Here is a 27,569-nt window from a genome sequence, read left to right as displayed (position 1 = left end):
GAAGTGTCACAAGAATGACCGTGAGCCTCAACAGACCCCTGGCTCAGCTTTGCTCTGAGACACTCGCCAATCTAACTTTAAGGTTGGCCCTTGCTTGAACTAATACATGTGCACCTACTATATTACTTGAAAAGTACTATTTTAATAAGTAAAAGACTTATATTCAGCAAAGTCCAGGTTCAATGAGAGGAAACCCAGATAGAGAAATAAGTTCTCGTTCTCTGTTACCCAGGATTTACCTCTCAAATCCTCATTTTCTAACCTACAATCCTTTCCCTCCCTGAAGGTGGAGACCTGCTGACCTAGCCCTCCAACCCCAGAGGAATGAAATCCACCCCGTAACCAACAGGACTCCACTTCAGAACACAGAAACATACCATCCCACTGGGCAGTCAGGCAATGGCATGGCACAGAAGTCCTCGGAGACCTGAGCATTCAGATGTGAAGAGCAGAGGCATAAAGTAAGGGATACTTGAGAAAAAGGACAAGCAAGAGAGCAGCAGATTCCTTTCAATAGCTTCAGCTGTCCTCTTTAGATAGGCTGAACTCTGGAAAGTGCTGCAGGAGAGAAAGCTCTCTCTTCCTCTTCCCCTGACTGGGGTGGTTTCACAGGGAGCCTGGTGGAGGACTGGCAGGACTGTGCCAAGAGGCAGATAGAAGCTGCTGGGCCAGGGAAACAGTCACTGCTCAGATATCGGCTGGGGAGTTCAGACAGTAGATACTGACAGGAGTTTCTATTGCATCAGCTCATTCCACCATCACATCCCAACACCAAAGCAGGTGGAGAGGGAGAAAACCAACAGGTCATCAGGAGGCACAGGTTTAATCTTTCCTCAGGGATGTGAGGACATCTTTCTCCCTGCCTCCACTACTTTTCCCGTCTCGTTCTGTCTGTCTCTACCCACTGGTCATCAGTTACTCAATACTTATTGGGTAAAAAGAAATAATAATAGAACTAATTGACATCAGTGTATCACTCCACATTTGAGACTGTGTCAAAACAAAGAAAAGCCTGAATGAGCAGTGAATGGTTTGACTATATCTTTGATTGATGAAATGGTTCCATTAGAAGCTAACTCTTTTATCTATACGTTCTTGTCACTTTGCTCCATGAGATCCCTCTGAAAGTTGGGTTAGAGCCACATGTGTCTCATTCTATACCCTGGACTGGTGCATCTTGGTTGCTGGGCCATGTCTTAATTATTTTGATTAAACACTATTATGATTAAACAAACACTATGTGCCAGACGGAGAGTGGGCAATCAGAGAAGGTTGGTGACTGAAGATAGAAAACCCAAGCAACTGTTCCACGGCTTAAGAAAGAGGATGTGGTAATATAATAATGAGATGGCACAAAACCAAACACTGTGTTACACCATTAAATTGATCTGCTTATTGGGAAAACATGAATAGTACCTATCTTTCAAATGAGAGCATTTGGATTTACTTAGAATATAAGAAGATTCATATTTGTGAGCATACCATTGCTAGCAGATGCTATTACACACCAAGTAAACAAATTAAATTTAGAAAAACCTTAGATAATAAAGCCTGTTATAAATCAGCCTTTTCAGCTGCATGGAAGGAAAGCATAATAGTCTGTTGTAATCAATAAATAAAATGAGAGCCCTACAGAGATGCCAGTAATAGGAAAAAAATATTAAAAAATCTGCAACAGTAAAATATCAGATATACATGGTCCATTAAAACTATCTCCTCTTTCGTTCAAAATAACTGAGATAATTTCATCCAATCTGCTTTGGTTCTCATGTTTTCTATAAAAGCTTAGGCCATCAACTTTGAGCTTTTTCCCTTTGTATCTAGAATTGATCTCACCAGTGGCTTCCTCCTTTGATCTAAACTCCGGTACTTCTTATTTGGGTTGAACAAAATAAGTGCACAAACAATCATTGTTTGTCCTTAATGTTTTCTCCAATTACTCTTCTTCCATTCCATGATGATCTTCTGAATCATGCATTAAGTGCTCACTATGTTCTAAGCATTGAGCCAGGCTCAAAAAATGCATGAAATTATAACATATGGTCCCTCATTTGAGGCCCAGCTATCTGCAGAAGTGAAAATATGGGCAGTATATAGTGTGGTGATGACCAAAGAAGCATATATATGGTTACTTTTCCTGCCACACCCTTTACTTCACCATCTACTCTGTTTTTTCAACATCTATTCCTTCTGTTTATTTAGCTATTGTCCTTGCAGCTTCCTGAAAATGCACTTTTAATTATAATTAATGACACCTTTCTAGCAAAATCCAAGGTATTTTCTCATAATTGATCTCAGAAGAATTTGGCATAATTGCAACAAAATTCCAGAGTCTAGATTGATCATCGTCTCCTTTGCAAAATACTTCCTTGAATTTCAGTACTCGGTATGCTTGGCTCTCTGGTCACATTTCAGGTCATGCTTTCCATATCTGTTTCTCTTCCATCCTCTAATCGTAATTTGGCCTTTCTTTGAAAAACTAAACCTGCATTCTTCTACTCTTCTCTGTTTATTGGCAAGTACTCAGAGAAAGCTCCGTCTCCAAAAGCTTCATTTATCAACCCAAAAGACTTCCAAATTTCTCTGTTTCTGCAAAGTTCCATTCCCACAGTATTAGCCAGCTGCTAGGCATTCCCCTTTCATCAATGTTTAAAAGCAAATTGGTCCTCTTTCCCCACTCATTGCCTCTTAAAGTGTCTCAATTAAGTTGTCTAGGGACAGAAACTTAGAATACAAGTTGACTCATCTCTTCCCTCCAAAAAGTGGCAAATCTTTTATTCTTTTTTCCAATGCCTATAATTGTTAGGTCGCAGGGGCTTGCCTGGAGGCTTCCCAGCTTGACATCGAAATCGGACAAGGGCCCACACTAAAGCCCTGGCGCCACCACCCTAATCTGGATGCTCAACTGACATTCCCCATTCTATACCCTACCCCTACATAACCCTATAAAAACTACGCCCTCCAGTCCCAGGGCACAACTTCTCTGGCCTCTCTCCTCTCAGGACCAGTGAACCTTGCCCGGGAGCGCTCTCCCAATAAAGACTTGCTTTTAAAACTTCTCTTGGCCTGTCACGCATTTACCTTACAATAACATCCAGTTTTTTATTTGCTGTTCCCACTGCCACTACCCCAATCTTGTAACTTCCAAGTATTTTATTCTGTTTTGTTTCTCTGCAATATTACAATAAAACCCAAGCAATGTCTGAATCCAGTCTTTCTCTGATTTAGTTAACTTTTCATGAAGTCTCCAAATTAATCTTTCTAAAATACTACTTAAATAGATAGGAACCAACCAGCTAACTTCGTTCCTCTTTCCCACTCCCCCCTCAACTTCCCTCCCTTTCACCCTTCCTTCCTTTCTTCCTTTCTATTTGTCTTTTATCATATTGTCTATACAATATAATAAAAATTTTTCTTTTATCATATAGCCTAGCTCCTAAACTTTTCCCAATCTGGTCTCGTCTCATCATCTTACCATATTTATAACTATGTTTGAATATGAAAGTTCTCATCAAATCAAGGCTTCTCTATCGACATCCCCCACCTCCTCTCGCCACCAATTATCAATGTCATTCTTATTTCTTCGACTTGAAAATCAGGTTGCTTAAACCTGAAATACTCCCTTATCCTTCGCAAATTTTGAATCAATGCTTAGCTTAAACATCCCTTCCTTCATATTTCCTTATACTAGCTGCATGTCTTTCTTTTTCAACAACTTAAATATTAAACTGCCTAATAGATCTGGCTACCTAGTACCTACTTACCACATATTTATTCCCTAAGTGACTACAGAATGTCAGGCATCATATGACATCATTTAACATAAGATACATCAATGCATAATGCTGTAATATAGATTATCAAAGTGTTTCTCCCATGTAAGTCTCCTTTATAAATACTTATTTACCTCTAAGTACGGTTATATAGTTATAAGCCCATAAACTTTGTATAATAACTGAATGCCATCAGCCACCTAATGTGAAATACTAGCTGACTAACATGGATTGAGAAGTCATCCAAGGGGGCTAATAGGCAGAAGGTGGATTAGTCCATTTCTTCTCAAATTAGCTACACAATGGACTCACCTGGGGAGCTTAAAAACCCCTGATGCTGGGGTCCCACCCCAGAGTTTCTGATTTTAATGATAAGGATCGAGGCCCAGATATGAAGTGGTTCAAACACTTCCCAGATGATTTTGATACTCACGAAAGTCTGAGAAGCCCGAGGTTAGTCCACAGTTCAGAAGGAGGTTTCAATCTGGGAAGATCTTGATGGTAAAATTAAAAATGTTTTGGCATTCCCTACCCCAAATTTTCCTTGGCCCAGAGCTTCAACATGAAGTTCCGCTTGGAATAATTCCCTTTGCATTCCTCATTGTAGGAGTTTTTCTACATATGGTTCACTGGCTTCTCAACTACCCAATTATAGTTTTCTGGGACCACTTACAACTATCTCCAACTCTAAGCCACATGAGATACTCGGTTCCCTTCTGGGACACTACTGGATGCTGATTCAACTCTTCAACATCCTGCTTGGAAGGGCCCAGGAAAGAGCATTATTGCCATATGGAGTACGGATTGGTTTACTAAATTATAATTAATTAATCTACTCTGAAATCTCTGTAAAATTGAAGTTTGCTTTAATCTTCTGTGGCTTCATTTTGTAAAACAACCCAATGAACCAAATAATTATTGTCTGTATTCAAAAAATAGAGAAACTGATACTGAAGATAGTTTAGTGATTTAGCTTAAGTTGTATAGTTATTGGCCAAAGTAAAAAATCATTCAATGCTTTGTAGACTTAACATATGTCTCTTTCTCAAATATAACCTGTCATGTGCTAGAGAACAATGCCAGCTTTAGGAGTAGAGATAAATATATGTACATCATTGTTCCTATCTTAATGATGTTTAAACTTAAATTAGGAAAAAAATTTTATGTATATTCAATTAATTCATCTATAATAAAACAGACACACACACCCCTGGACCAAATACCAAATATCCCATCTTTACCCATCTAAAATAGCACAATTCTAAGTTTTGAATACAATGATTTTACATATATTATATATATATATATATATATATATATATATATATTTAACTTATTTTAACTCAGATGATGGCATAAGCCTACTCAAATACTTTTTTTCACATTATAACTTAAAGGTACAGGAAAATCTTCTACTATAACACTCTAGTGTAAATATTATCACCACCCGAAATCTGGCATGTAGTCTAGGTTTAAAAGGGTAATATTTTTTAAATTATAAAGTATTTCAAACAATAAAGTTAACCATATGAGATACAACGACATAGTTAGATAATTTTATGTATTATCTTGCCAAATTACAATAATTATAACAATAAATGTCATGAAATTTAAAAAACAAAAAAAAAAACAAAAAATGGTTCTAAATTAAAAATCTGAAACTGGAGATGCACAATTTGAAACTTGTGGCATCCACTCATTCTGAAAAAAATTTAAGTGGCAATACTTTTGACCATTTGATTTAAAAAAGCAAAAACAACTCAATAGCAATAGATCACTTCTAATAGGTTTAGTTCCTACACTAGATAATATGTAGTATGCAGGAAAGTATGGATGCTGGAGCCACTTTAAAGGGGCAAATTGTTTCTAAATGTCAGTGTTGCTGCAATTTCTGAATATCATCTTACATATTAGAAAGTAGATTTCTATGATAGAAGGAAAGATACTATGTTTTAAAGTTCCCAATAACTAAATACTCTGTCATGCTCCTCACTTGTTCTCAAGTTCCTTTCTTCCACCTCTCTCTGAAAGTCAACTCAGACTCTCATTTGTAAATAAAATCTGGTTAATAGGCAAACAGGAAAATTGGGAAAAGCCAGACAGGCTAAGGAAATGACACAATAAAGTACTGAGAAGCAGAAGAAAGCAAGCCTATGTATAAAGAACTGGAAGGGAAACTGAGGACTTTGTTGCCATGGAGAAGAGGCACTTCTCACACATGACAGGCAGCTGAAGTGTACAGGAGATATCTGAGAGTGAGAGAAACAGAAGAAGAGAATTTTAAAGGCCTTTGCCAGTAAAATATTTGTCATTTTGTATAATATAGTAATGTTTCCTTGAATTTGACACTGCTCAGAGAGACATGCGGCAGTTGAGCTTTATACAGCTAACATGTAGGCATCATTTCCTGATGCATAATTTTTCTGTAACAAGAAATGAATATGAATAATATAGAAAAAGTTTAAAATATCCTAAGAGCAACTATTGTAAGCTGTCCTAAATTAGCATCTTTAAAATTTCTCACTCTAATATCACTAGGACGGTCTGTCTGAAGACTGTCAAAAACACAAGCATCAAGAAAACTAAAATATTAATTTCTACAGGAAGTTTCAAAACTAACTTAGTCACAAAAAAAAGGGGAGGGAAGAAGCCAAGAGATGGTCAAAGAAACTAAAAGGGAAAATATGTCCCTATGAAAGAAAAAAGCTTTGAGAAAGTGGCCTAGGGACCATTCAGTCAAAAACTTCTCTACCAGAGAGAGGCTCACTTGAGTATGGTGATGGTTTCATGGTGTAGACATTTGTCAAAACTTATCAAACTGTACACTTTAAATTTGTGCTATTTATTATACGTCGGTCAACCTAAAAGAAATAAAAAGAAGAAGGGAGGAAAGGAGGAAGGAAGAGAGAGAGGGAGAGAGAGAGGGAGGGAAACAAAGTCCCCAGGCTACAGATATACGAAAGCAAACAAGTATCTGTCTGTACTTCTGAAGGAATAGTAGTTTTCAATAGCATTTGAAAACTTGTCAGATTACACATTGCTCACACATATACACAAATGTAGTCCATCGACATTAGATGAAATATGTAGAATTTAAATTTTCAAATTAAAGTAACATATACATTAGTGTAACGTAAATGAAATTAACTTTTAAGGAGAAGAGAATGGCAGCAGGCAACATGAAGAATATGGATGTTGGTGTGGAAGGAGAGCTGGTATTTCCAGGGACTAAATATCTAGCTGTGAATATAAAAAATGGTAGGTTTATAAGAAGAAAGGAGGAAGAACTTTCATTTATCTATACCTTCATTCAATAAATATTTATTGAAGTTTTATGAGTACAAACCACTGGTCAGCAAAAGACACATGGTATGGTCTCTTAATTTATAGGTTGTGAGGGAGGAAAGTTATCAATCAAGTCATCCCACAAATATTAAATTATCTTGTGGAAAGTGACAAGGAAAAGAGCCATAAAAAGCATGGAAGGAGTGTCTGGAAAGGTTTCCCTGTGAAGGTGTTCTTTGAGCTGGGAAATGCAAACAAGTCATTCTTAACCGTGTGTAAGGAGACAGGATGGAGCAGTCTAAAACATGGTGCCTTTGAATAACCAAAACAGTAATTGATCCATTTAAGAGATATTTAGGAGTTAAAACCTATGGGACTTTAAAATAAATTATATTTTAAGGAGAGAAATAACAGGGATGGTATCAAGATTTCTACAGCATGCAACTAAATATATATGTGTTGCATTCACTGAGGTAAGAAATGTAGGAGGGAGGCCAGGTTGGGGAGATACTCGTTTTGATTTCATGGTGCCGTAGAATTTTCAACTAAATGCACCAAGTAGGACTACATCAAAATTAAAGATGTCTGCTTTTCAAAGGACACAATCAACACGGTGAAAAGGTAGGTTTACAGGATGAGAGAAAGTATTTACAAAACAATATCTGATAAGGGGTTAATATCCAGAACATAGAAAGAACCCTTATAACTCAACAACAACAAAACGACCTAATATAAAAATGAGCAGAGGACTTGAATAGACATTCCTCCAAAGAAGGTTCGCAAATGGCCAATAAGCACATGAAAAGATGTTCAGTATAACTATTCATTACAGAAATACAAACCAAAACTACAATGAGATATCACCCTACACCCATTATAATGACTATTATACAAAGGGGAAAAAAATAACTAAATAACAAGTGTTAGCAAGGATGTGGATAAAGTGGAACCTTTGTGCACTGTTGGTGGGAATGTAAGATGGTCCAGCTGCTATGGAAAACGGTATGGAGGTTCCTCAAAATATTAAAAATAGAATTACCACATGATCCAGTAATATTACCTCTGGGTACATATACAAAAGAATTGAAAGCAGAATCATGAAGAGATAGATATTTGTATACTCATGTTCATAGCATAATTATTCACAAGAGTCTAAAGATGGAAGAAACATAAATATCCATTAGTGGATGAACTGAGAAAGAAAATGTGGTATATACATACAATAGAATATTATTTCATCACAATAAGGAAGAAAATTCTGACACATGCTATATAACATGGATGAACCATAGGACATTATTTTAACTGAAAAAAGCCAGTCACGGAAAGACAAATTTGGTAGGATTCTACTTATAAGACATGTTTAGAGTAGAATAAGAAAGTAGCATAGTGTTGCTGGGGGCGGAGGGGAGGAAGAAGGGAGGAGTCCATGTGTAAATAGGTAGGGAGTTTCAGTTCAGCAAGATAAAGAAGTTCTGGAGATTAACTAATTAATTTGGATATACTTAACACCACTGAACTACACACTTAAGAACAGGTATGCGGTACATTTTATTTTGTGTGTAAAAAAATTTTTTTAATTTAAATATGACGAATAAATAGCATTTTTGCTAGTTACTTAGCTTTATAATTGATCGATCCATCGATAACTAGTTAGCTAGATTTTCGAGGAAAGCTGTAGATGAAAAATCATACAAAGCAACAAAAATTTTATTAGACTGCTTTACATTTTCCTCCTCCTTTCGTCCTTAAAATCCTGGGGTTTGATGACTAATAGTATAAAGTGTTCTCATCTTATCCTCCCTAAGGCCTGAGTTTTACACAAGAGGTTTCATCTACTAAGAGAAAACACCTTTAAGTCTTTGAAGTAAGACCAGATGTGGAGTGTTTGTAGTTGTGCTACACTGAATGCCACAACAAAAAAAAAAATTACCGGTTACTTGTTTATTCACCTAATTCTAGCAAATATTAAAAATGACAAGTGCAGATAGAGCAGAAAAAAATAAGACAACTCCTTTGAGCAAATAAGCATTGATTTTTGAGAAAAATCCATCATTTAAACATCAATACGCATCCCTCTGAATAGTATTATTCTGCCTACCTTGTTTGCGTACATCTTCCACAGCGGCGACCAGTTCTTCTTTGAGATCTTGACTCTCCTTTGCGATCTGTTCCCCCTTTTCCAGGAAGTTCTGAGTGGCTTGCTCTACAGATGCGGCCAGTACATGGGCTTTCTTTGATCTCCCTTTCTTTTTACCAGATGGGCCTTTGTTGCTTGTGTTAACAAGGGTCGTCACCTTAAACAGAAAAGAAAAAAATGTAAAACTGCTCTGCAAAACTGTCTAGCAATAATGCATTGTCACCTTATCTTACCATTTTTAAATACTCTCTGTTTGTTAAATTGTGAATGCACATCACATAGCCTCACCTAAAGGGAAACGTGAAATTGTATAGGTTAACATATAAATAAACAGGTATTTATTTCAGGTAGAAAAATTCAAGTATGTGAAAAAGTAGGAAGAGCAGGCTTGATAGTAGCTCAGTTTCCAGTTCACCAGAGGTTGTGCTTTCACGGACTGACAAATACTATGCTCTTTGGAGTGACTAGCTTCAGGGAGGAAAGAAAATAAAACAAAATGTAAATTGCCTCTGAGCACTGAGTTAAGAGAACCAATATTCAGTCCTGAGCCTGAAAGTCAGGGTGGAAGTGAATGAGCCATTAATAAAGAGTGGGCCATCAATACCCATTACTTATGTGTCACTTACCAAGGACTTTTAAAGAGTCTTGCTATTTCTGATCTCATCTTCTAAAAACAAAACAATAAATTTAATCTGAGAGGACTGAATGATTCAGTAGCAACATTTGGTTAACCAGCTAAAATTTCCAGAATTGAAAATCAGATTTGCATGATCACTCCTTTTCTGGGTATCATAATTCGGATATATATATATATATCAACTGCCAAACTTCTTTTAGCACCATATCTAGAGTTATTTAATTTTCTAACAAAGCTTTTTTTATCTTTTAAACAACTTGTTACCTCCTATAGAATTCCGAACCTTATTTTCTCCCAGTGAGAAGCTTGGGAGGGAAATAAATGCAACGTTTCCACATTCTGCTCAGCAAAAGTTGCTAGTCATCATTACCTCTGTATTTTTTATCATGTTCATATGCATATGGGCACTATGGTTTATTTTCACCAATATTTGTCCTGTTTAGTATGCAGATCTTACTGGAGGTTATCAAGAAAGCTAGTCCATAGAAAAGGTCCAAATGCTGTAGTTTCTGATGTTTACTCCAAATCGAGAGCAAGCAAAATGATTAGTCAAAATCGCAATTGTTCAGTCAGTTTATGGAGCATAAGATCACACCAAAAGTAGAACATACTGAACAAAGGTGAAGTAAGATGATGAATACAGGTAGAACTGATACTTAAGAAGTAGTTAACGCAGTGTTGGGAGCCATTATATTCAGCATTTTTTTGATTGCTAATTAGATGCAGTGAATTAAAGGACTCTATAAGGTCATTTAAGTATAAACGCCACATACACACAAAAAGAAAGGTAAAATCACTGAGAATAAGAATGTCAGATAATGGTGGTTAGCTGTAAAATGTGCATGCAGTCAGGAACACATTACATTTTTTTCACTTCCACCCACAAAGACGCAACTGTCAGCATAAAGACAGCCTGTCACAAAAGTCACTTTTCAGAAGTGCAAGTATGTTTTCTGTAATGAGAATTTACTCTGACACATTAACGTGGCACTCTGCCAGGAACCTCAACTACCCAACCACCCAACACCTGGATATGGGCACATAAACCCTCCAAGCAAACACAGCAAACATCTCAAAAATCTTCTTTTTAATTTATTTTTATTTTTTATTGAAAATGTTTGACATATAATGTTGAATACATTTAAGATGCACAATGTGTTCATTGATATACTTATATATTGTAATATGTTTGCTGTTGTAACGATATTTAGCACCTCTATTTTACTTAATGTCACATTCACATAACTGTTACTACCGTATATTGTTATAATTATCTATTTTATTATTAGTTATTGGGGTTACTCTCTTACTGTGCCTAATACATAAATTAAACTTTATCACAGGTATATATGCGTAGGAAAAAACACAATATATATATAGATTTGTTACTATCCAAGTTCTCAGGCATCCACTGGAGGTCTTGGAATATGCTCCCTTTGAATAAGTGGGGACTACTACAGATAAGAAAAAGAAAGAAGAGATAAATATTACAAAGGCAGACACTAAATTATGTCATTACTTATAGAGAATACAATTCTATCGAGGAAATGCAAAAGAATTAAAAGACAAACTATTAGTACCATAAGAGTGAAGAACAAGGTGGCTACATACCAGATAAACTATAAAAATCTAATAGAACATCAGTAAGCCATGAAAAAGCTAGTTTTAAATATCATATTCACAATGACCATCAATTGATATTATCAGAAATAACCATAACACAAAATACAGAATTTTGTATGGAGAAAATGATAAAAAAAAAAAAAGTTAATGAATAACATAAAAGATGATATAAATAACACAGAGACATACCAATGACCTCTGGAGGCATCAGGTGTCTGTGTGTAAGGTTTGATATCCAGATATTACTTACAGACTTTTAAGTGTCTAGTCATGGCAGTGTTTAAAAGATTGATATTTTGTTGAAATTCTTGGTTGGACATTATGCCTCCTTCTACTGCAGCCAGGTACTCCATCTAACCCCCACACCAACTTTCACCCAAGGCAAGAGTCATTCAAGAGCCACACATCCTCCTTTCCTCTCTAACAATTCGGGAGAACATCTTTTGTACAGTGTAAAAAGAAAGAAAAGAAAAGAAAAGAAAAAAGAAAGAAAGAAAGAAAGAAAAGAAAAGAAAAGAAGAAAAGAAAAGAAAGAAGAAAAGAAAAGAAAAGAGAGAGAGAGAGAGAGAGAGAAAGAAAGAAAGAAAGAAAGAAAGAAAGAAAGAAAGAAAGAAAGAAAGAAAGAAAGAAAAAGAAAGAAAGAAAGTAAGTAAAGAAAAAAAAAAACAAGTTCCAGCCTGTACACAGACTAGCAGTAACATGAATATCGACATGTAGAAATGAACATGCCATTTTCCACAGTAATAAAGAGACTGGTCTTACTTGAGAAGAAGGCCATATATGAATGATACAAGAAGTAAGGCTAGATAGATGCGGCGGAACAAAATTTTAAAAGGCTTCGAAAACCAAGCTAAGGAGTTTAGATTTCATTAGTCACTACCATTTTTTTTAAAAGGGAAGCATACATTTAAGTGTCCATTTTCTCTTTCCTTTCACTTCACAGCCTCCTAAATCTTGAACCTTCTCCACATCTCCTGTAGCAGAGTCCTCTCTAACTGATTTCTCACTAAGGTACTTAATAAGCTGCCAAAATCAAATTAGTTCTATCTCAGCATACCACTCTGCTACATTTAGTGCTACTGACTCAATTATCATTCCTCCTGGAAACATCTCCTGGTTAATTTTCTTAGCAGTAATCTTTTCCTTCTCTAAACTTCTGTAGTTTTAAAATAGGACTTTACTTACCATCAAACTTACTTCACTCTGTACTCATCTTTGCTTTCCTCCCTCTTATGCCAGGAAAAGGCATGCTGTTACCACCACTCCTTTAATTAATCTGATCACTCACAACGATTTCTCTCTGTTTCATTGGCTCTGCCAAATGCTCTCTTAATCTTTAACATTCCCTTCTTTGTAGGCTCCTCGACTGTAGCTTTGAAAGATACTTGACTTCTCTCCAGCCCCACTTCAAACATTTCCTCAATATCTCTGCCTCTCATCAAAGAAAATAAGTCTTACATCTCAAAGATAAGAGGATAAGTGGTCAAGGGTCCTAAGATCTTAACATAATGATGGCCCCAATGAATCCTGGCCAGTGAAAAACTTCAGCCACAGCCAGAGGATGGGCACACTTGTTTTCAGATATGTTGATGGTGTGATATGAGTATAAAACTGTGAGACCCAGGCTGGTATAGACTGTTCATTATTTAATGTCATAAGGATAGACCCCTCATTCCTACACAATGTCAGACAGTGCCCAATACCTTTCCTTTTTTTAATTTTCCTTTTTTTAATTTTTCTTACAATATGTTTTATTAGAATACAATTTTTCTGTCCATGATTCTTCTACTTGATCAGTTTTTTGTTTCTAAGTTCTCAATAGACATAGAATACTTCTTTTTCCCAAACAAGCACTACTGAGAGCACCAAGACACTTTGTCTTAGATACTCTGTCACATCTACCCAGAGTCAGCAACAGTCATCTTTCTATACTTCACTTACAGGAGAGTCGACTGAAAGTGAGTTCTAGAGACATTATCATTACCTAGCACTTGTTAGAAACGTAGAATCTCAGGCCCCACTCCAAACCCACTAAAAGAAAATCTATATTTTAACAAGATCCCGAAGTAATTCAAATGCACATTAAAATAAGAGAAGCACTGAATTCTAGGATAATGATCATCAGACTTCATCATGCCTGAGAATCACCTAGATGCCTGTTAGGAAGCAAATTTCCAGAACTTACAGTGCTTCTGCTCAGATAAGTCTGGGTTAGGACATTTTGTATTCATAACATGAAATCATGATATATATGGATTATGGACTTTACTTTCAGAAACAGCAGTCCAGCTGAAGCAAAATAAAGAGAGCGATAAAGCCATTATTTCTAACCGGTAAGTTCTTCCTCTTATTTTAGTGCCGTGACATAGCCTCTAAAAAAAACTTGCTGATGAATTGATCACCTGACTCTTCGTTGGAAGGCATCTCCTCTCTAAAGCAATTGCAAGCAACTTAGAAAAGTGAGAGCATTCCAAAGTGAAAACTGTGAAGCAAGCAATTATTTGAGCTCTCCAGAAGACCAATAAAAGAGAACCAAGAGCTGAAAATAAAAATGATTAACTCAGGCACCATTTTGCTAGATTCATGCACTTTGCAGGTGTGAGTACTAAGTCTTTGAGAGTCCTACTGCTGGTATCACTCTGAAGTATTCCATTCATCATTAACTACTCAGCTAACATAAGACAGGGCTTTGATTATTGTGTAGCCTAAGAAAAAGCAAGAGCTTTTTTGGGTGAATATTTGAAACAAAATGGTCAAAAACAAGTTATTTATTCCAGGAGCAATTGAAGATAAATGAAAAATTCCTCAAAAAAAAGAAAGAAAATTGGTCTAACTTAGAAGAGAGTTAAAGCTTCAGATGGTAATACACTTGATAATATGAAGCCTTTAGGAGAAAACTTAAGTTTTAAGAACGGCCAAGGTAAAAAAAAAAAAAAAAAAATTCAAGTCAAAATGAAGTTTTCCTTGAATTATTCCTTGATAACCTGATTTATTCATTTAGCAATCATACAGTAATCACTAATATGGCAAGTGCTTTTCTTTATGAAATATACGAAAATATATATGCTCATCTTGTTTTATGTTCTATTAGAAATTATTTCCTAGCACAGAATCTCCATGGTTTTTAAGGTGTTTGTATGTTGTGCACGATGAAGAGAGAGAGAGACCAGAAAGTAAACTAGGTCTGGAGCAAACAATAGTGATAATACAGACTTACTGTAGCCTCACTAATACCTAAAGTAAGACTTCCATGGCACAGGAACTCATGCACGAGAATTTCTTGTTGCACTGGTCTTCCCTGCAAATACAACTCCACCCTCCATTTCAAACAAAAAGAAGTAAATTTTAAGAAACATAGTTATTGATTCCACAGCTTCAAAAGTCAGATTCTGAAATTATGATCTTTTAATGATGCGCTAGTAATTTATAAAGGAATAAAATGGAGAATTATTCTGCCTCTTTGAAATTTTCTCCCTGTTATCTTCTACTGACAGTGTAAAGCTCAGATGCATGTTCATTGATACTTAGACCTGGAAGCAAGCACTCTTAAACTCTGAAGATAAAATTTTATTATTTACTCTCAAACAGATCTGAATTCTTCTAGTTGCTTATTGCTATAAAGAAAACCTATTCCATTTAAGTTATTGTTTTTTGTAGATGTACCTTCAACTTTTGAATAAGGTCACAAATCAAGCCTTCTCATTTGGTTGCTTTGGTATACTTTTTCCAAATATTTACCTTAAAGAATATAACACCAAAAAGTAGATTTCAGAAATTATCCCCAAAATAAACATTCTATGATTGGGTATTTAGGTATTTTTATAGCCAAGATAAGTAGCCAGTTATACCTATATTAAATTTTTTTTCTAGGTTAGAATTTTGGTGGCTACAATTTATAGAAAAGAAAAATTGGGCAGTGGATCATCCATTCATCTTGTAGGTGAGAAGTGATTCAAACTTATTTCCTAGGAAGTATCCCAACAGCCCCTATGAGCCAAGATGAAATAGCGTGGACTTCTCATTAGGTGCATGTTCTTCAGAAGAAACTCAATTTTCTTTAGAAGATATTAAACTAACACTTTCTCCACTCTCTATTAAGGCGTGCTGTTTCATACAAAAGTAGCAGCATAGAAGCTTTCCATTCCTCAACCTCCAGGGAATACAGTCAAGATTCACTACTATCCTAAAGCTCGTCTAAGATAAACAGCATTTAGTTTGCTTAAAGGAATAAAAAAAAATTTTTTTTTCAATTAACACTATATTAGCTACAGGATTCAGTTGGCCCAAACTTCCATTCTGCCCTAACTCATCAAATCTTTTTACCGCAACCTTTGGCAAGGGCACTTGCTTTGACATTTTCCTTCTTTAAAGTTGGTGGACTCCAATACACACGCACTCTGTGGGGGGTAATGGACAATCAGTGGGATGCAGAAAAAATACTAGGACTCTACATTGGTTTTTGTCTAAAAATAATTTTAAAAAAGAAATTATGCCAGACTGACGTTTACACTGGCCACACCATTCCATCTCGACATCACATGGTCCTGAGCCACATATGACAAATGGGTTATCTTGACGAAAGGGCTGGGGGAAGGAATGTGTGACACAAATCCAAGAAATTGGCAGTGACGGCCTTACACTTTAACAAAGATTCGGTTATGTGGATTTAACTGATTTTCAAGAGAATGTGCACACACACACGCACAACACACACATGCTCAAAAAATAGATCAGAAGCTTAAAAAGAATCATATAAAGAAACTAAAGCTTGAAGACAGCACTAAAAATGCAAGCACAATTGAAGGGTAAGAAAATGAAGAGCTGACCCCCCTCCTACTCCTAACACAAGCTCTTTGTCAGCGACATTGTAAGGATAAAAAAAGAAACAATTTAATCACAGTTGAAAAGATGTAATATATATTTAAATCCATTATTACCATTAGTGATTCTCCTCCCACTTTCCTTGAGGTATTAGTTAATGCTGGCCTGAAGCAACTATAATTTGCAAAACTTCAAAAAATTTCAGCATGCAGAAAATTTAGCTATTTTAGTTATATGTTATATATTTGTTTTTAATAAAAAAATAAGTTTATTTATTATTTTTATTATTGTTAATAGAGGAGATTTTCTGGTGCTATTAAACTCTTCTTTTTCCTCTGGTCACAAGACAAGACTGAATTAACTGACTGAATTCTAGGCAACAGAATGTGAGCATCGGTGATGTATATGTTCTACGCAACCTGGTCCATTAAAATCCTCCTCTATATTTTTGTTCTTCAGTTGGAAAATTTGAAAACCAGATGCTGAAGATAATAAAGCCATAAGTTGGAAGGAGCTGAAGTCCCTTAATTTTACCATAAGAGAGAGTGACAAATTTATCAGGAAGATTCTTTCTGATATTATGTAATCAGAAGAAAACTTGTATTATGTTAAGCCTCTGAGATTTTGGGGTTTATGTTTCAACAGTGAATGTTAACTGCATCACTGTATTATTTATAGTCAAGAATAAAATATTTTTAAAAGTTTATATCATTATTTTTAAATACCTATATTTATGTATTATTATTGATACATAATTGACATATATCATATTAATTTCAGGTAGACTATATAATTATTTGATTTATGTATATACTGAAAAATGATCACCACCATAAGTCTAATCTATCACCATCCATAGTTAAGATTTTATCTTGATGAGAACTTTTAAGATTTACTGTCCAAGCAACTTTCAAATAGACAATACAGTATAATTAACTATAGCCACCATGCTATACTTTACATCCTCATGACATTTATTATATAACTGGAAGTCTGTACCATTTGACCACCTTCACCCATTCCCCCCCCCATTCCCTGTTCTCTGTGTTTAGAAGTTCATCCTTTTTTTTTTTTTTTTTTGGATTCCACATGTAAGTGAGATCATATCTTTCTCCTTCTGACTTATTTCCCTTAGCATAATGCCCTCAAGTTCCACATTCATGTTGTCTTAAAGAGCAAGATTTCGTTCATTTTTATGGATGAATAATATATAGCTCACATTTTCTTTATCTGTTCATCCATCCATGGACACTTAAGTTTTTTTCCCCCATGCTTTGGCTATTGTAAATAACGCTGCAATGAACAAGCGGGTGCAGATACCTTTCCAAATTAGTGTTTTCATGTCCTTCAGACAAATAGCCAGAAGTGGAATTGCTGAATCATATGGCAGAGCTATTTTTAATTTTTTGAGGAACTTCCATATTGTTTTCATAGTGGTTACACCAGTTTACATTCCCAACAACAATGTACAAGTGTCCCCTTTTCTCCACAAAGTATATAAATACCATATAATGTATGTAATATATTAGTTCAAGAATGTACACTTATTTAGAAAAATAAATCACACACTATACACACAAACACACACATGCATGAGCATCTTAAATTATCTTTTTCCCTTTTCTTTGAACCAAAATGGTAAGTAAAACCCAAAGTATAACTTAACAGACAATGCTCCAGCACAGACAGGTCTTATGGTTAGACACAAACTATTAGACCTCTCATTGCCACTGAAACCTGCATTATGGTGTTTTGGGGAGTAGCAATCACTTGAGTACTGGGTACAGCAAAACACATTAATCAGTTTGAGGAATCAGGAAAAGTTATTCAGAAACAGATTAACCACATCTAGCAAACACTGGAGATGACAAGAGATAAGAGGGCTCCTGAAGACACTTCTAACGAGCAAATCTAAGAGCATCAATGAAGTCATAGTTGCAACATGGGTGATGTGATTACTTTATCACCATGCCCTATTATTTTAATTGCTAAAGTTAATATGTGTTATTATGAAGTATATTGGGTAGAAGCAACTTTCGAAAGTAAAAAATGCCAAAACAAAGAAATCTTGAAGTAACCTAAAAAAATGAAAAACCCAAATTCTAACGTGGACTAGGAGATTTTAGCATAAATCAGGTTAATGTTAAGTTCCAAAAAAAAAAAAAAACAGTAAAGAATCAAATGATTAGGCTATTCAGAAACAATAATGTATGGCATTACTTTTCTTATTCTTATCTAACATCTTAAACATATTTAAATAAATTTCCCCAGCAGAAAGGGATACAAACCTCATATTATGAGCTAAAAATGATTTGTTCATTTTCCCATCTTTTTGTACTAGTTACTAAATCCACCCCTCTCCTTGTGTTTGTCTGTATGCACACAGACACAAACATATACACATGCATGCAAACAGAACAGAAAATATAGGCTAGAATTTCTAGCGCGCTACCTTGACTTTTATGATTTTGTCTGAAGACATATATTTTTAAAGTACTGTGTCAAATTCCAGATCCTAGTAATTATGACATGTTTTAAATGTAAATTTCAAGTCACCTTTTGAAAGTACCAATAATAAGCTTTAGATTCTTCGTATACTTAAAAATATAACAGCTGGAATTAATACTAAAATGAAAAAGTATTTAAGCCATTAGCATTTCTGGAAACAGAACCAACAGTCTCACAACAAGGGAATGATACTTAGAAGCCACAGGGGAATACATTTAATCCAAAACCTACTGAGTCTAGGAAAAAACTGTTCCCCACCCCCTAGCATATTTGAAAACCATTTTTCCCCAAAACTAAAAGCAAAATAATCCTACTAAATCATCATTTTTTTCTGTTGTTAATTAGTTTTTACTCTAGAACCAAAACAAGTCATGATTAATAATGCGACCTTGTTCTTTCCATCATCAAATATGAAATAATAAGCGCTCCCTGGTTATGCCCAGCTTGTTCTTACTTCAAACTTAGCAAGTGTGCGAATGACGAAATGAAAGTATTATCCCTATTACTCAGATAGGGACATTGAATCACTGGGAAATTTGCCTATCTGAAGTCATAAGCCTGTTGAAGAAGAAAAATTCAGATTTTAATTTGTCTGACAAAACCAGTTTATTCCCCTGATAACACTCAACACATACTTGCCTCATTTTATATACAATATAAATTTCTAAAACCAAATCAATTGTATTTTATAGCTAAAAACTGATGTAGATACACAATTTCATTACTGCATGCATGACATATTGCTTTCTAAAACATTCCTTTGTTTTTCAAAGGAAAAAAAATCACATCATTTATTGACATTTTCTGATTTTGATATGAAAGTAAACATTATTCTCCCATTAAACTACAAACTGCTGATAAAAGGCCAATTACTTGAAATAACACCACGTTGACAGTGTACTGTGGGGTCACCTCTTTCTGGATAGAATGCCAGCCTTCCACTTGAATGCACTGCCATATTGTCTAGCTGCAACCTTTAAGCATCACTTCTCACAGCCTTCAAGGTTCTAGGAAACCATTAATGAAATAAAGGCGAAAATGAGCAGGTTGTAATTATCTTGTCAAGGCTCTCCTTTGGACAATTCTCAAAAATGAAAGCAGCTCATTTTCTAATATAAGACAGCATTTTCTTTACAAACTATTAGCAGTTTTGAAATTGCAGAATGGGGTCTAGATAATCAGTACTCAAGCAAAGTTGCAAAGGGAAATGTCAGTAAAAGGCAGTGGCATGGGGTAGTGGAAAGAGTACAGGCTTTGGAGATTGTCATTTCTCATCTGGGTAAGAAATTACTGAATCCAAGATTGCTTCCTATTTTGAAAAATGAGGGTAATAATATGCACCTCATACGGATGTTGTGAAGTTTATATATGACAGCTTATTTAAGGCACTTATCTCTGTAACAAAGGAGATGCTCCAAAAAATAATTGAACACAACTGTGAGCAAAAAGAGTCCTGAGCACAAGGTCAGAGTACTTACTTGAACTTGAGCCCCAGACCAGCTACTTAAGCAGATGTGTAATATTGGGGTCATTTAATCTCTGGGCCTCATTTTTTTCAGCTCTCAACTAAAAATTATCGCTAAGTTAAACTCTGAAATTCTATATGCTAATAGAACAAAGTTCTTGACTTGTGGTTCATGATGGTAAGTTTTAATATACAAATATCTGAAGTCTACTGTCTGTGTCAACTAAGGCAGACTTAATAAATGGGTATTAATTTAACAACGAATTTTCTGATGTCAAAATCTAGAGGAGTTAGCAAAGAAATATCAGAAATCTCTTTTTTGATATATTCCAAAGTAATCTGGGTAGCATATCTGAAGTTAGCTAAGGTTCATGGAGAGCTCTGCTGATACCTGGGGGGCCATGCCATTATTTTACCCAAGAATTTTATGAAATTCTTCACAATTATATTTAGATATGCTCCTTATTTTTAATAATAATGTTTTTGTATACTTCTAAACTGAATATACCTGTATAGTATCATTAAATGAACTAAATTGCTAAGTCTAATTTTTTGTTACAAGCAATGTATAATTCATATGCATTTTCTTTACTTTTTAACAAAGTGTGGAGGATAGTTCAATAGTGTTTAAAATTAAATACTTATATTTCAAAAACAATTATATTTTTAGCAATATGCTAGTGATTTTGAGAAGCCAGAGCTTTGCTGAGCCAGGAAGTTTTAGGCAGGTGTTTAATTAGACTAATTAAGGAAGATGTACTCACTTCCGGTTTTCTATTTGCTCTTTGTGAATGCAGATAAGCAACACAACTGATTGCCTAATTGGACTATTTAAAATCGACTCATCATTTTTAGCCAAGGATTTTTTAAACTCACGATTACAAACTTAAAACATAATATTGGTCTGAAGTCATATATGTTTTTCTTCTTGATTTAACCACCATCTTTTAATTTTTTTCATATTACCTTAAAAATATTAGAATAAGGAATAAGAGTAATAAAATGTACTTCATGTATAAAAAACATAAAACACTACATGTTACTGCTCTCATAGGTTTTTTTTTTTTTTTCCTCAGTAAGGGATAAGATGTATCTTCTTTTGCCTGACTCACTCTTAAGAAAAATCAATATTTACTTGCCCTAGGGACCAAGTCTGAAAGACTGTCCTCATTAGCACTAAAATTGTTTAAATCAACTGGGTAGAAACCTCTCAGAGTTATAAAACTTAAGATGGAGAAGGGTAAAACATTCTTCCATTTCTCATCCTTCTTCTTTCCCTACCTATAGATATTAAGGATGCCCCAAAAGTTAAACTTTAAGTCACACAACAAATCCAAGTCCATTTTTGGTCCCCTCAAAGTACTGTTTATATGCTTCTGAATAGTGTGTGTATAAACTAAGCAGTGGGTATAAACACAGCTCCCAATCATGTGGTCACAAAAGTAAACAAACAACATTCTAAGCAGGGGTCCTCCAATCCCCCAGGCTGCAGACCTATACTGGTCCATGGCCTGGGTCACACAGCAGGTTTGTGGCAGGCGAGTCAGCAAAGCTCCATCTGTATTTGCAGCTGCTCCCCAGCACTAGCATCACCACCCAGCTCCACCTCAGACCATCAGGCACTAGATTCTCATAGGAGCACCGGTCCCTGGTGCCAAAAAGGTGGCGGACTACTGCTCTACAGTATACTGTGTTGACAGCGTTTCTTGGATGCTGTGTTTTGTTTTCTTTTTCACATCCCATCATATCTATAGAATGCTCATTTCTGTGCCCAGCTTCTGGTGAGAAGAAGGCACTTACTCCTGAGATGAAACTCAAGATAACTGCCCAAGTTTCGGCTAATATAAGTGTTCCTAGCACTTTCAGGTAGGCTAGGCTAAGCTATGATGTACAGTAGGTATATTAAATGCTTTTTTGAATTACGATATTTTTAACTTATGATGAATTCATTAAGGACATAACCACATTCTAACGGCCAACTGCTGGCTAAATTTTATATGGTCTATGCGCCTAAGTCCAAATAAGCACAATCTCATACCCTTGTACTTGGACACCTGCAGAGCCAAGATGGCCTCTCATCATTCACTCACCGCATTTTAACTCCTTTCTCTTGGACTGACAGGGCATCTCCCAGGCAGCTCAGGAGAAAGAGGGGCTAGAAATGATATCTTGTAAATCAATGCATCATAGAGATTCTGTAGGAGAGAATAGGAGAGAATCTCCGAGGAATTGGGGAGTAGTGTTTCACAACACATGCACTGACAGTTTTTTTTTTAAAAAAAGTGAAGAACGATGAACAAAAGAGATGACAGGAGGTAGTCTTTTATAGTAATTAGGTGATTATACTTTCTGAGATACCTGTGTAAGTTTACCTATGAGATGATAGGAGAAACACTTGGAACTTATCTAAGTTTTATGTTATCTATTACTAGTATCAGGATATTAGAAAAATATAAAGGAATTTTTATCAACTGACCCTTCTGCCACTAAGGAAAGGAAAGTAGATTCTTGGAGCACTTGCTTTGTAAAAGCTTGTTTGCTGGATACCTACAGTACTTTTTCTCAATCTGCACAACTATACTGAATAATGATATCAATCTTATGCCAGCAAGGAGTAACATCAGATGGACTTAATGTCACAAAGAAGTCAGTAGCACAGCCAGGGTTTGCTGCCAGACCCGCCTCTCTAATCATCCCTGCCTGATCATCTTTTATTTTATGCTTGAGTAGCAAGATGGATTTTGACAATTTGGATGGTGCTGTTTTGCTTTACAATATAAACTCACTCAAATAAAATTCAGATAAAGTGAGCAGGATGGCATGATAAATATGAAAGACATGCATTATCATGGAAGTAGAATCACAACTTCTAATTACACTGAAGGACTATGCAGCTCACTCTCTGAGCCTAAGTACTGTAAAATGTAAAATGTATGCAATGAGACAGTCCCTTGAAGCTGTGATGTGCTATTAATCTGTGCAATAAAGTAGGGAAATTCAAACAGTCAGGGCAGCACAATGACCAGGGAGTTGTTACCACAGAGTAGGTGTGTTGCACAGACAAGTTATTCACACATGGATAACTCATTATTTCTTTGAAATGATACTGGTATAAAACATGAATATCTTCAGCAAACAACAGAGTCTAGTTCATGCCCTTAACACCTAGAAATACACACACAAAATGCACAGGATAGCAGATGGTCTCTGCGTTCTTATAAAGGTTTCTAGAGGAGCCACTAACTAAAGCAGGAAAGCAAAGGGGCACATCTCCTGGGATTCATAGATCACCAAACCTAACACAAATGTTAGGGTCCCTAGCCTCCCCTCTGTGCCTTTTTCTCTTAAGATGTGTCACTTGTGGTAACAATGAGCAGGGACCCTAAATAGGACCCATAGTTAATTGAGAAAAGAATGAGTGAGAGAACCACAGAAGCCAGCTGGAAAGATACTCCATGTAAGGCTGGTGAAACAAGCTTTACAAGTACGAACATCTGTACCACGCAGTGGGGCAAACCAGGGCAGAGATGGTAGTTGAGGATTCCTGTCTACTGCTGATGCTCTAAGCTAAGCAGTTGGTACTGACGTCATGATGGGTTAGAGCGATCTTCCCATTCGAGGCTTGATCTAGGTAGTAGTTGAGGGATCTAGGGGCAGGATTCAGGCTTTCTAAGCAAGCCAGGAGATAAGCCAGCTCATCAGGGATTCAGGCCCCATAGCCCTTGGCTTTAATAAAGAGGACTTTTAGCAACAACAGAAAAGAAGCAAGGGAAATGAATCAAAAGATCAGTCCTAAAAATTGAACCAGTATAGCAGAGGGTGGAAAATGCTAGGGCTTACATGTATGCATCTCCCAGATACAAAGTGTCACATGTATTAGCAGTAAGACTCAGTTTCACAACACATAAGATAAGGATTATGCTTCAGGAATACTTGCTGCTTCTATTATGACTGACCTGGAAAGTGGACAGGCCTGCAGTTCTGGTACACATTTCCCTTTTAACCAGTCCAGCTATCTTCCCATTATAAATGAACATAGACTTTTGCACAGGACCAGGGTACATCCAGGTGAAGCTCATAAAGAAGTAGCCTTTTACTGAGTGACACAGTAGTATTCTGGGACCTATTTGTACTATCTACATAGCTGATGCTGAAAGTTCATTTAATAGGCAACATTTACATATATTTCAATCATAAAGTCATTCAAACAATGAGTAAGATATTAACATTTTAACCTTGGATATAAAACATAAATATTTTATCCCTCAGTTCATTTTCTGTTCTAACAATGCATCACACCAGTTTTAACTCTCATTGGCCTCACTGATGCCGGCAGGGAAAAAGGAATCTATATTTAGAAATAACTTTTGATAAACAATGCACCTGAAAAGATTCTCTTCACAGGACAGGGGAAGAGAAAGTATTGCCAAAAACAGCAGCAGTGTTTCAAGACAGCCCTGATCTAAATCCAATTTTTAAAAATCCAATATTTATAAAACCAGTAGGACTTGTGAAGGAGCAAGTGAGACGAAGAACCGTGAGTCTTCAGAAGTGGGAAAGGCACTCAGCTAATTCTACCTGTCTGTTTAGCAGAAAACTTTTCTTATGGAAATACCAAAGGAAATTTTTAAAAAGACTTTTATAAATGTTATAATATCTTAATTTGTCATATTTACTTAAATTCTTTTCCCTTTCTATTAATAAATAATCTCCTTTTTCAGAACAAAAATAAAAGCAGCTCAATTTTGTAGAAATGTTAAAATTCATAGAGAAAAAAGCAGCACCACAATGGAAAATAACATTACTCTCAACTACATAATCATAATCAGCCAAAAACTGGATGTTTAAATTTTACAACTCATTTTTCAGCCTCGCAAATATTTATTGAGCATCTACAATGTCTATGTGATATTCAGAATTCTGAGCAATGGGCACACCCAAGTGAACAAAACAGACCTTGCCCCTGTCCTCATGGTATTAGAATCTAGTTGTATCTCAACTAGTGAAATAAAGGAAATGGACAGTATGCTTAGACAGCATGGAAAAAGAGGTGGGCTCATTTACATGAATGGTCAGGGAAGACTGGGAGTTAGCTTAGATGATCATAGGGATTGGAGATTCTGTGAGATCCGTAGGAACCACTCCATGGTGATAACAGCTAGTCAGAATAACTGAAGAAAACTTCTATATTCTAATTATTAACCACTTCAGATGCTTAGTCAACACTCTCTGCCCTTGCACATCTCTGAGAACATAATGATTCCTATATCTCACACTCCCGCCCTCTAACTAAATCAAACTAAGGCCTTCACCTCAGATGATAAAACTCAGCCCATCCCACTCACTTACACATTTGGCTGTCCCTCTTAGTATTTGGCTTATTAAGTGTATTAAATATATTCTATCTTCTTATCAGTGATGAGCCCATGCCTATGTTGCTCATTACCACATGCCCAAGTACAAAGTACATGGTTCATTGTGGGTATTAAAAAACTGTAAACTGAATGCATGAATAAAAGACTGTATGTGCTTCTATTAAATGTTTATGTAACTTACATTTTAGAAAACTGAATCAAATTCATATGTAAAAGCTTACTATAGAAAGTCTATCTGAAAGGTGATGAAATATTAAGAAATATTATTATAAACACTCTATTTCCATTTCTTTTCTTTTTCTGATCTAGCTAAATTTCGGCCTATCTTCAGTATCCTTGTAAAAACAGAAAATGTTTTCCATTATATTACGTAATACTTTATCAATAAAGTTAGTACTGCTTCACATTCCCATCCAAATACATGAATTTGAAACCTAGAACATACAATAGTGACAGCATATATTCTTCTAATAAGAGAATTTATGAGATGAGTACCAAATTTGAATACATTCAATAGAAGAATTACTGTATTAGGTTTTTATATTTTTTGTTAGCAGTCAATTTTGCTAGATAATATTTAGGGAGTAAATATTTTGCCAGATAATATTTAGGGAGTAAATACATGTGTTGGTGAATAGATAATGCTATTCCTACCACAAGCAATTGATAAGGTAGTAAGGCAAAGCAGGCAGGTTATGTGATCTGAAGCCCATATGCAGAGCAGAAATCTCTAGACAGAGAATGAAGAAAGTACCAGGATGCAAAAGATATAAACTGAGCTTAATGCTTGAGATCTTGGCCCCAACTAGAAGCACAGTGTGGTATAAATCATACTTTTATGGATAAATCAGAGGTTAAATTCTGTATTTATCCTGTCTCTTAAATCCAATATTCATTTCTAGATGATTTTCTCATTATAAAACACATGTAGATAGGCTATTTATTTGGCCTTTGCTTCTATAGGTCTTGCACAGTGTTAAAAGCATATGTGTGTGTGCGGGGGGAGAGAGGGGGAGGAGGAGTTCACCTAAAACTGTTTTGCTTATTTACTAGTTTCCTCATTGACAACATCAGACATTTCAGATAAAAAAAGAAAAAAAAAAACTTTTTGATCTCTCGATATAATCATTTAAAGCACAACAATTATAGCTATGCTTTAGATGTGCTTTTATGAACCAACAGAGAAGACAACAAAAGTATTGTCCAAGGGGAAAGAAATATGTCTTCTGTAGAAGTGAGGTCTAATTTTTAGGTACAATGCATTCTGGGAGGCTTCATCTTTAAGTCACAACCTGAATGATACGCATTCTCTTTTTACATCAAACTATGAATAAAGGCAGCAAGAATTCCAAAGCAGGAGAAAGTGGGAAGTCATCATTTTTATCCCCATTAATTTCCTAACTCAGAGGAAATCTGAAGTTTTCATAATTAAGGAACCAACTAATTACTAATTAATTTATTCATAGTGTCAAATTTTATGGTAGGAATATTATAAGTCTCTCATATACTCACAGTATACTAAATATGAATCCTCTAACCTCTATTGTTGTTTTTTTTTTTTTTTTTTTCATTAAGGAGATAATTCTGCTATCATGAACCTGGGTCAGATACCTCAAAAAATGACTTGTTAACTTCATCTGAAAAACAATAGAAATTGTGTCAGAGAATAAACAAAAACATGTTGTTATCTGCAAGGGAGATGCTATTACTACAAGTAGATCTTCTGTATGTATGTATGTAGTATGTATGTATTTAATTTTTGTGTAGCCAAAACTATTCTTCAACCATCAAACCTGACCCCAGTGATTATCCAGAAGATGCACTGACAATGCCAAATGGCCCTCAAGAGATTCCAGATGACCTCAGTCCTGGGAGAGGGATATACACAACCCTAATGGGGATAAATACCTCCACCCTGGACTTCACAGATGCACCCAAATTC

At 35.6% G+C, this 27,569-nt stretch overlaps 1 protein-coding gene across 6 annotated transcripts in view; it reads right to left on the bottom strand.

Moving 5' to 3' along the window:
- CTNNA2 (catenin alpha 2) overlaps positions 1 to 27,569 on the bottom strand; it is a 967,153-nt gene that overhangs the window by 768,522 nt on the left and 171,062 nt on the right. For all 6 annotated transcript variants that reach the window (XM_016123449.2, XM_016123443.2, XM_016123447.2 and 3 more), the window contains exon 3: positions 9,160 to 9,355. In XM_016123449.2, coding sequence (XP_015978935.1) covers positions 9,160 to 9,355 — 196 coding nt within the window. The remainder of the gene's footprint in view (positions 1 to 9,159; positions 9,356 to 27,569) is intronic.

This window comes from Rousettus aegyptiacus, unplaced genomic scaffold (genome assembly GCF_014176215.1).
Source record: "Rousettus aegyptiacus isolate mRouAeg1 unplaced genomic scaffold, mRouAeg1.p scaffold_m13_p_7, whole genome shotgun sequence".
NCBI classification, from domain to species: Eukaryota; Metazoa; Chordata; class Mammalia; order Chiroptera; family Pteropodidae; genus Rousettus; species Rousettus aegyptiacus.
This window is presented reverse-complemented; position numbering and strand designations above follow the sequence as displayed.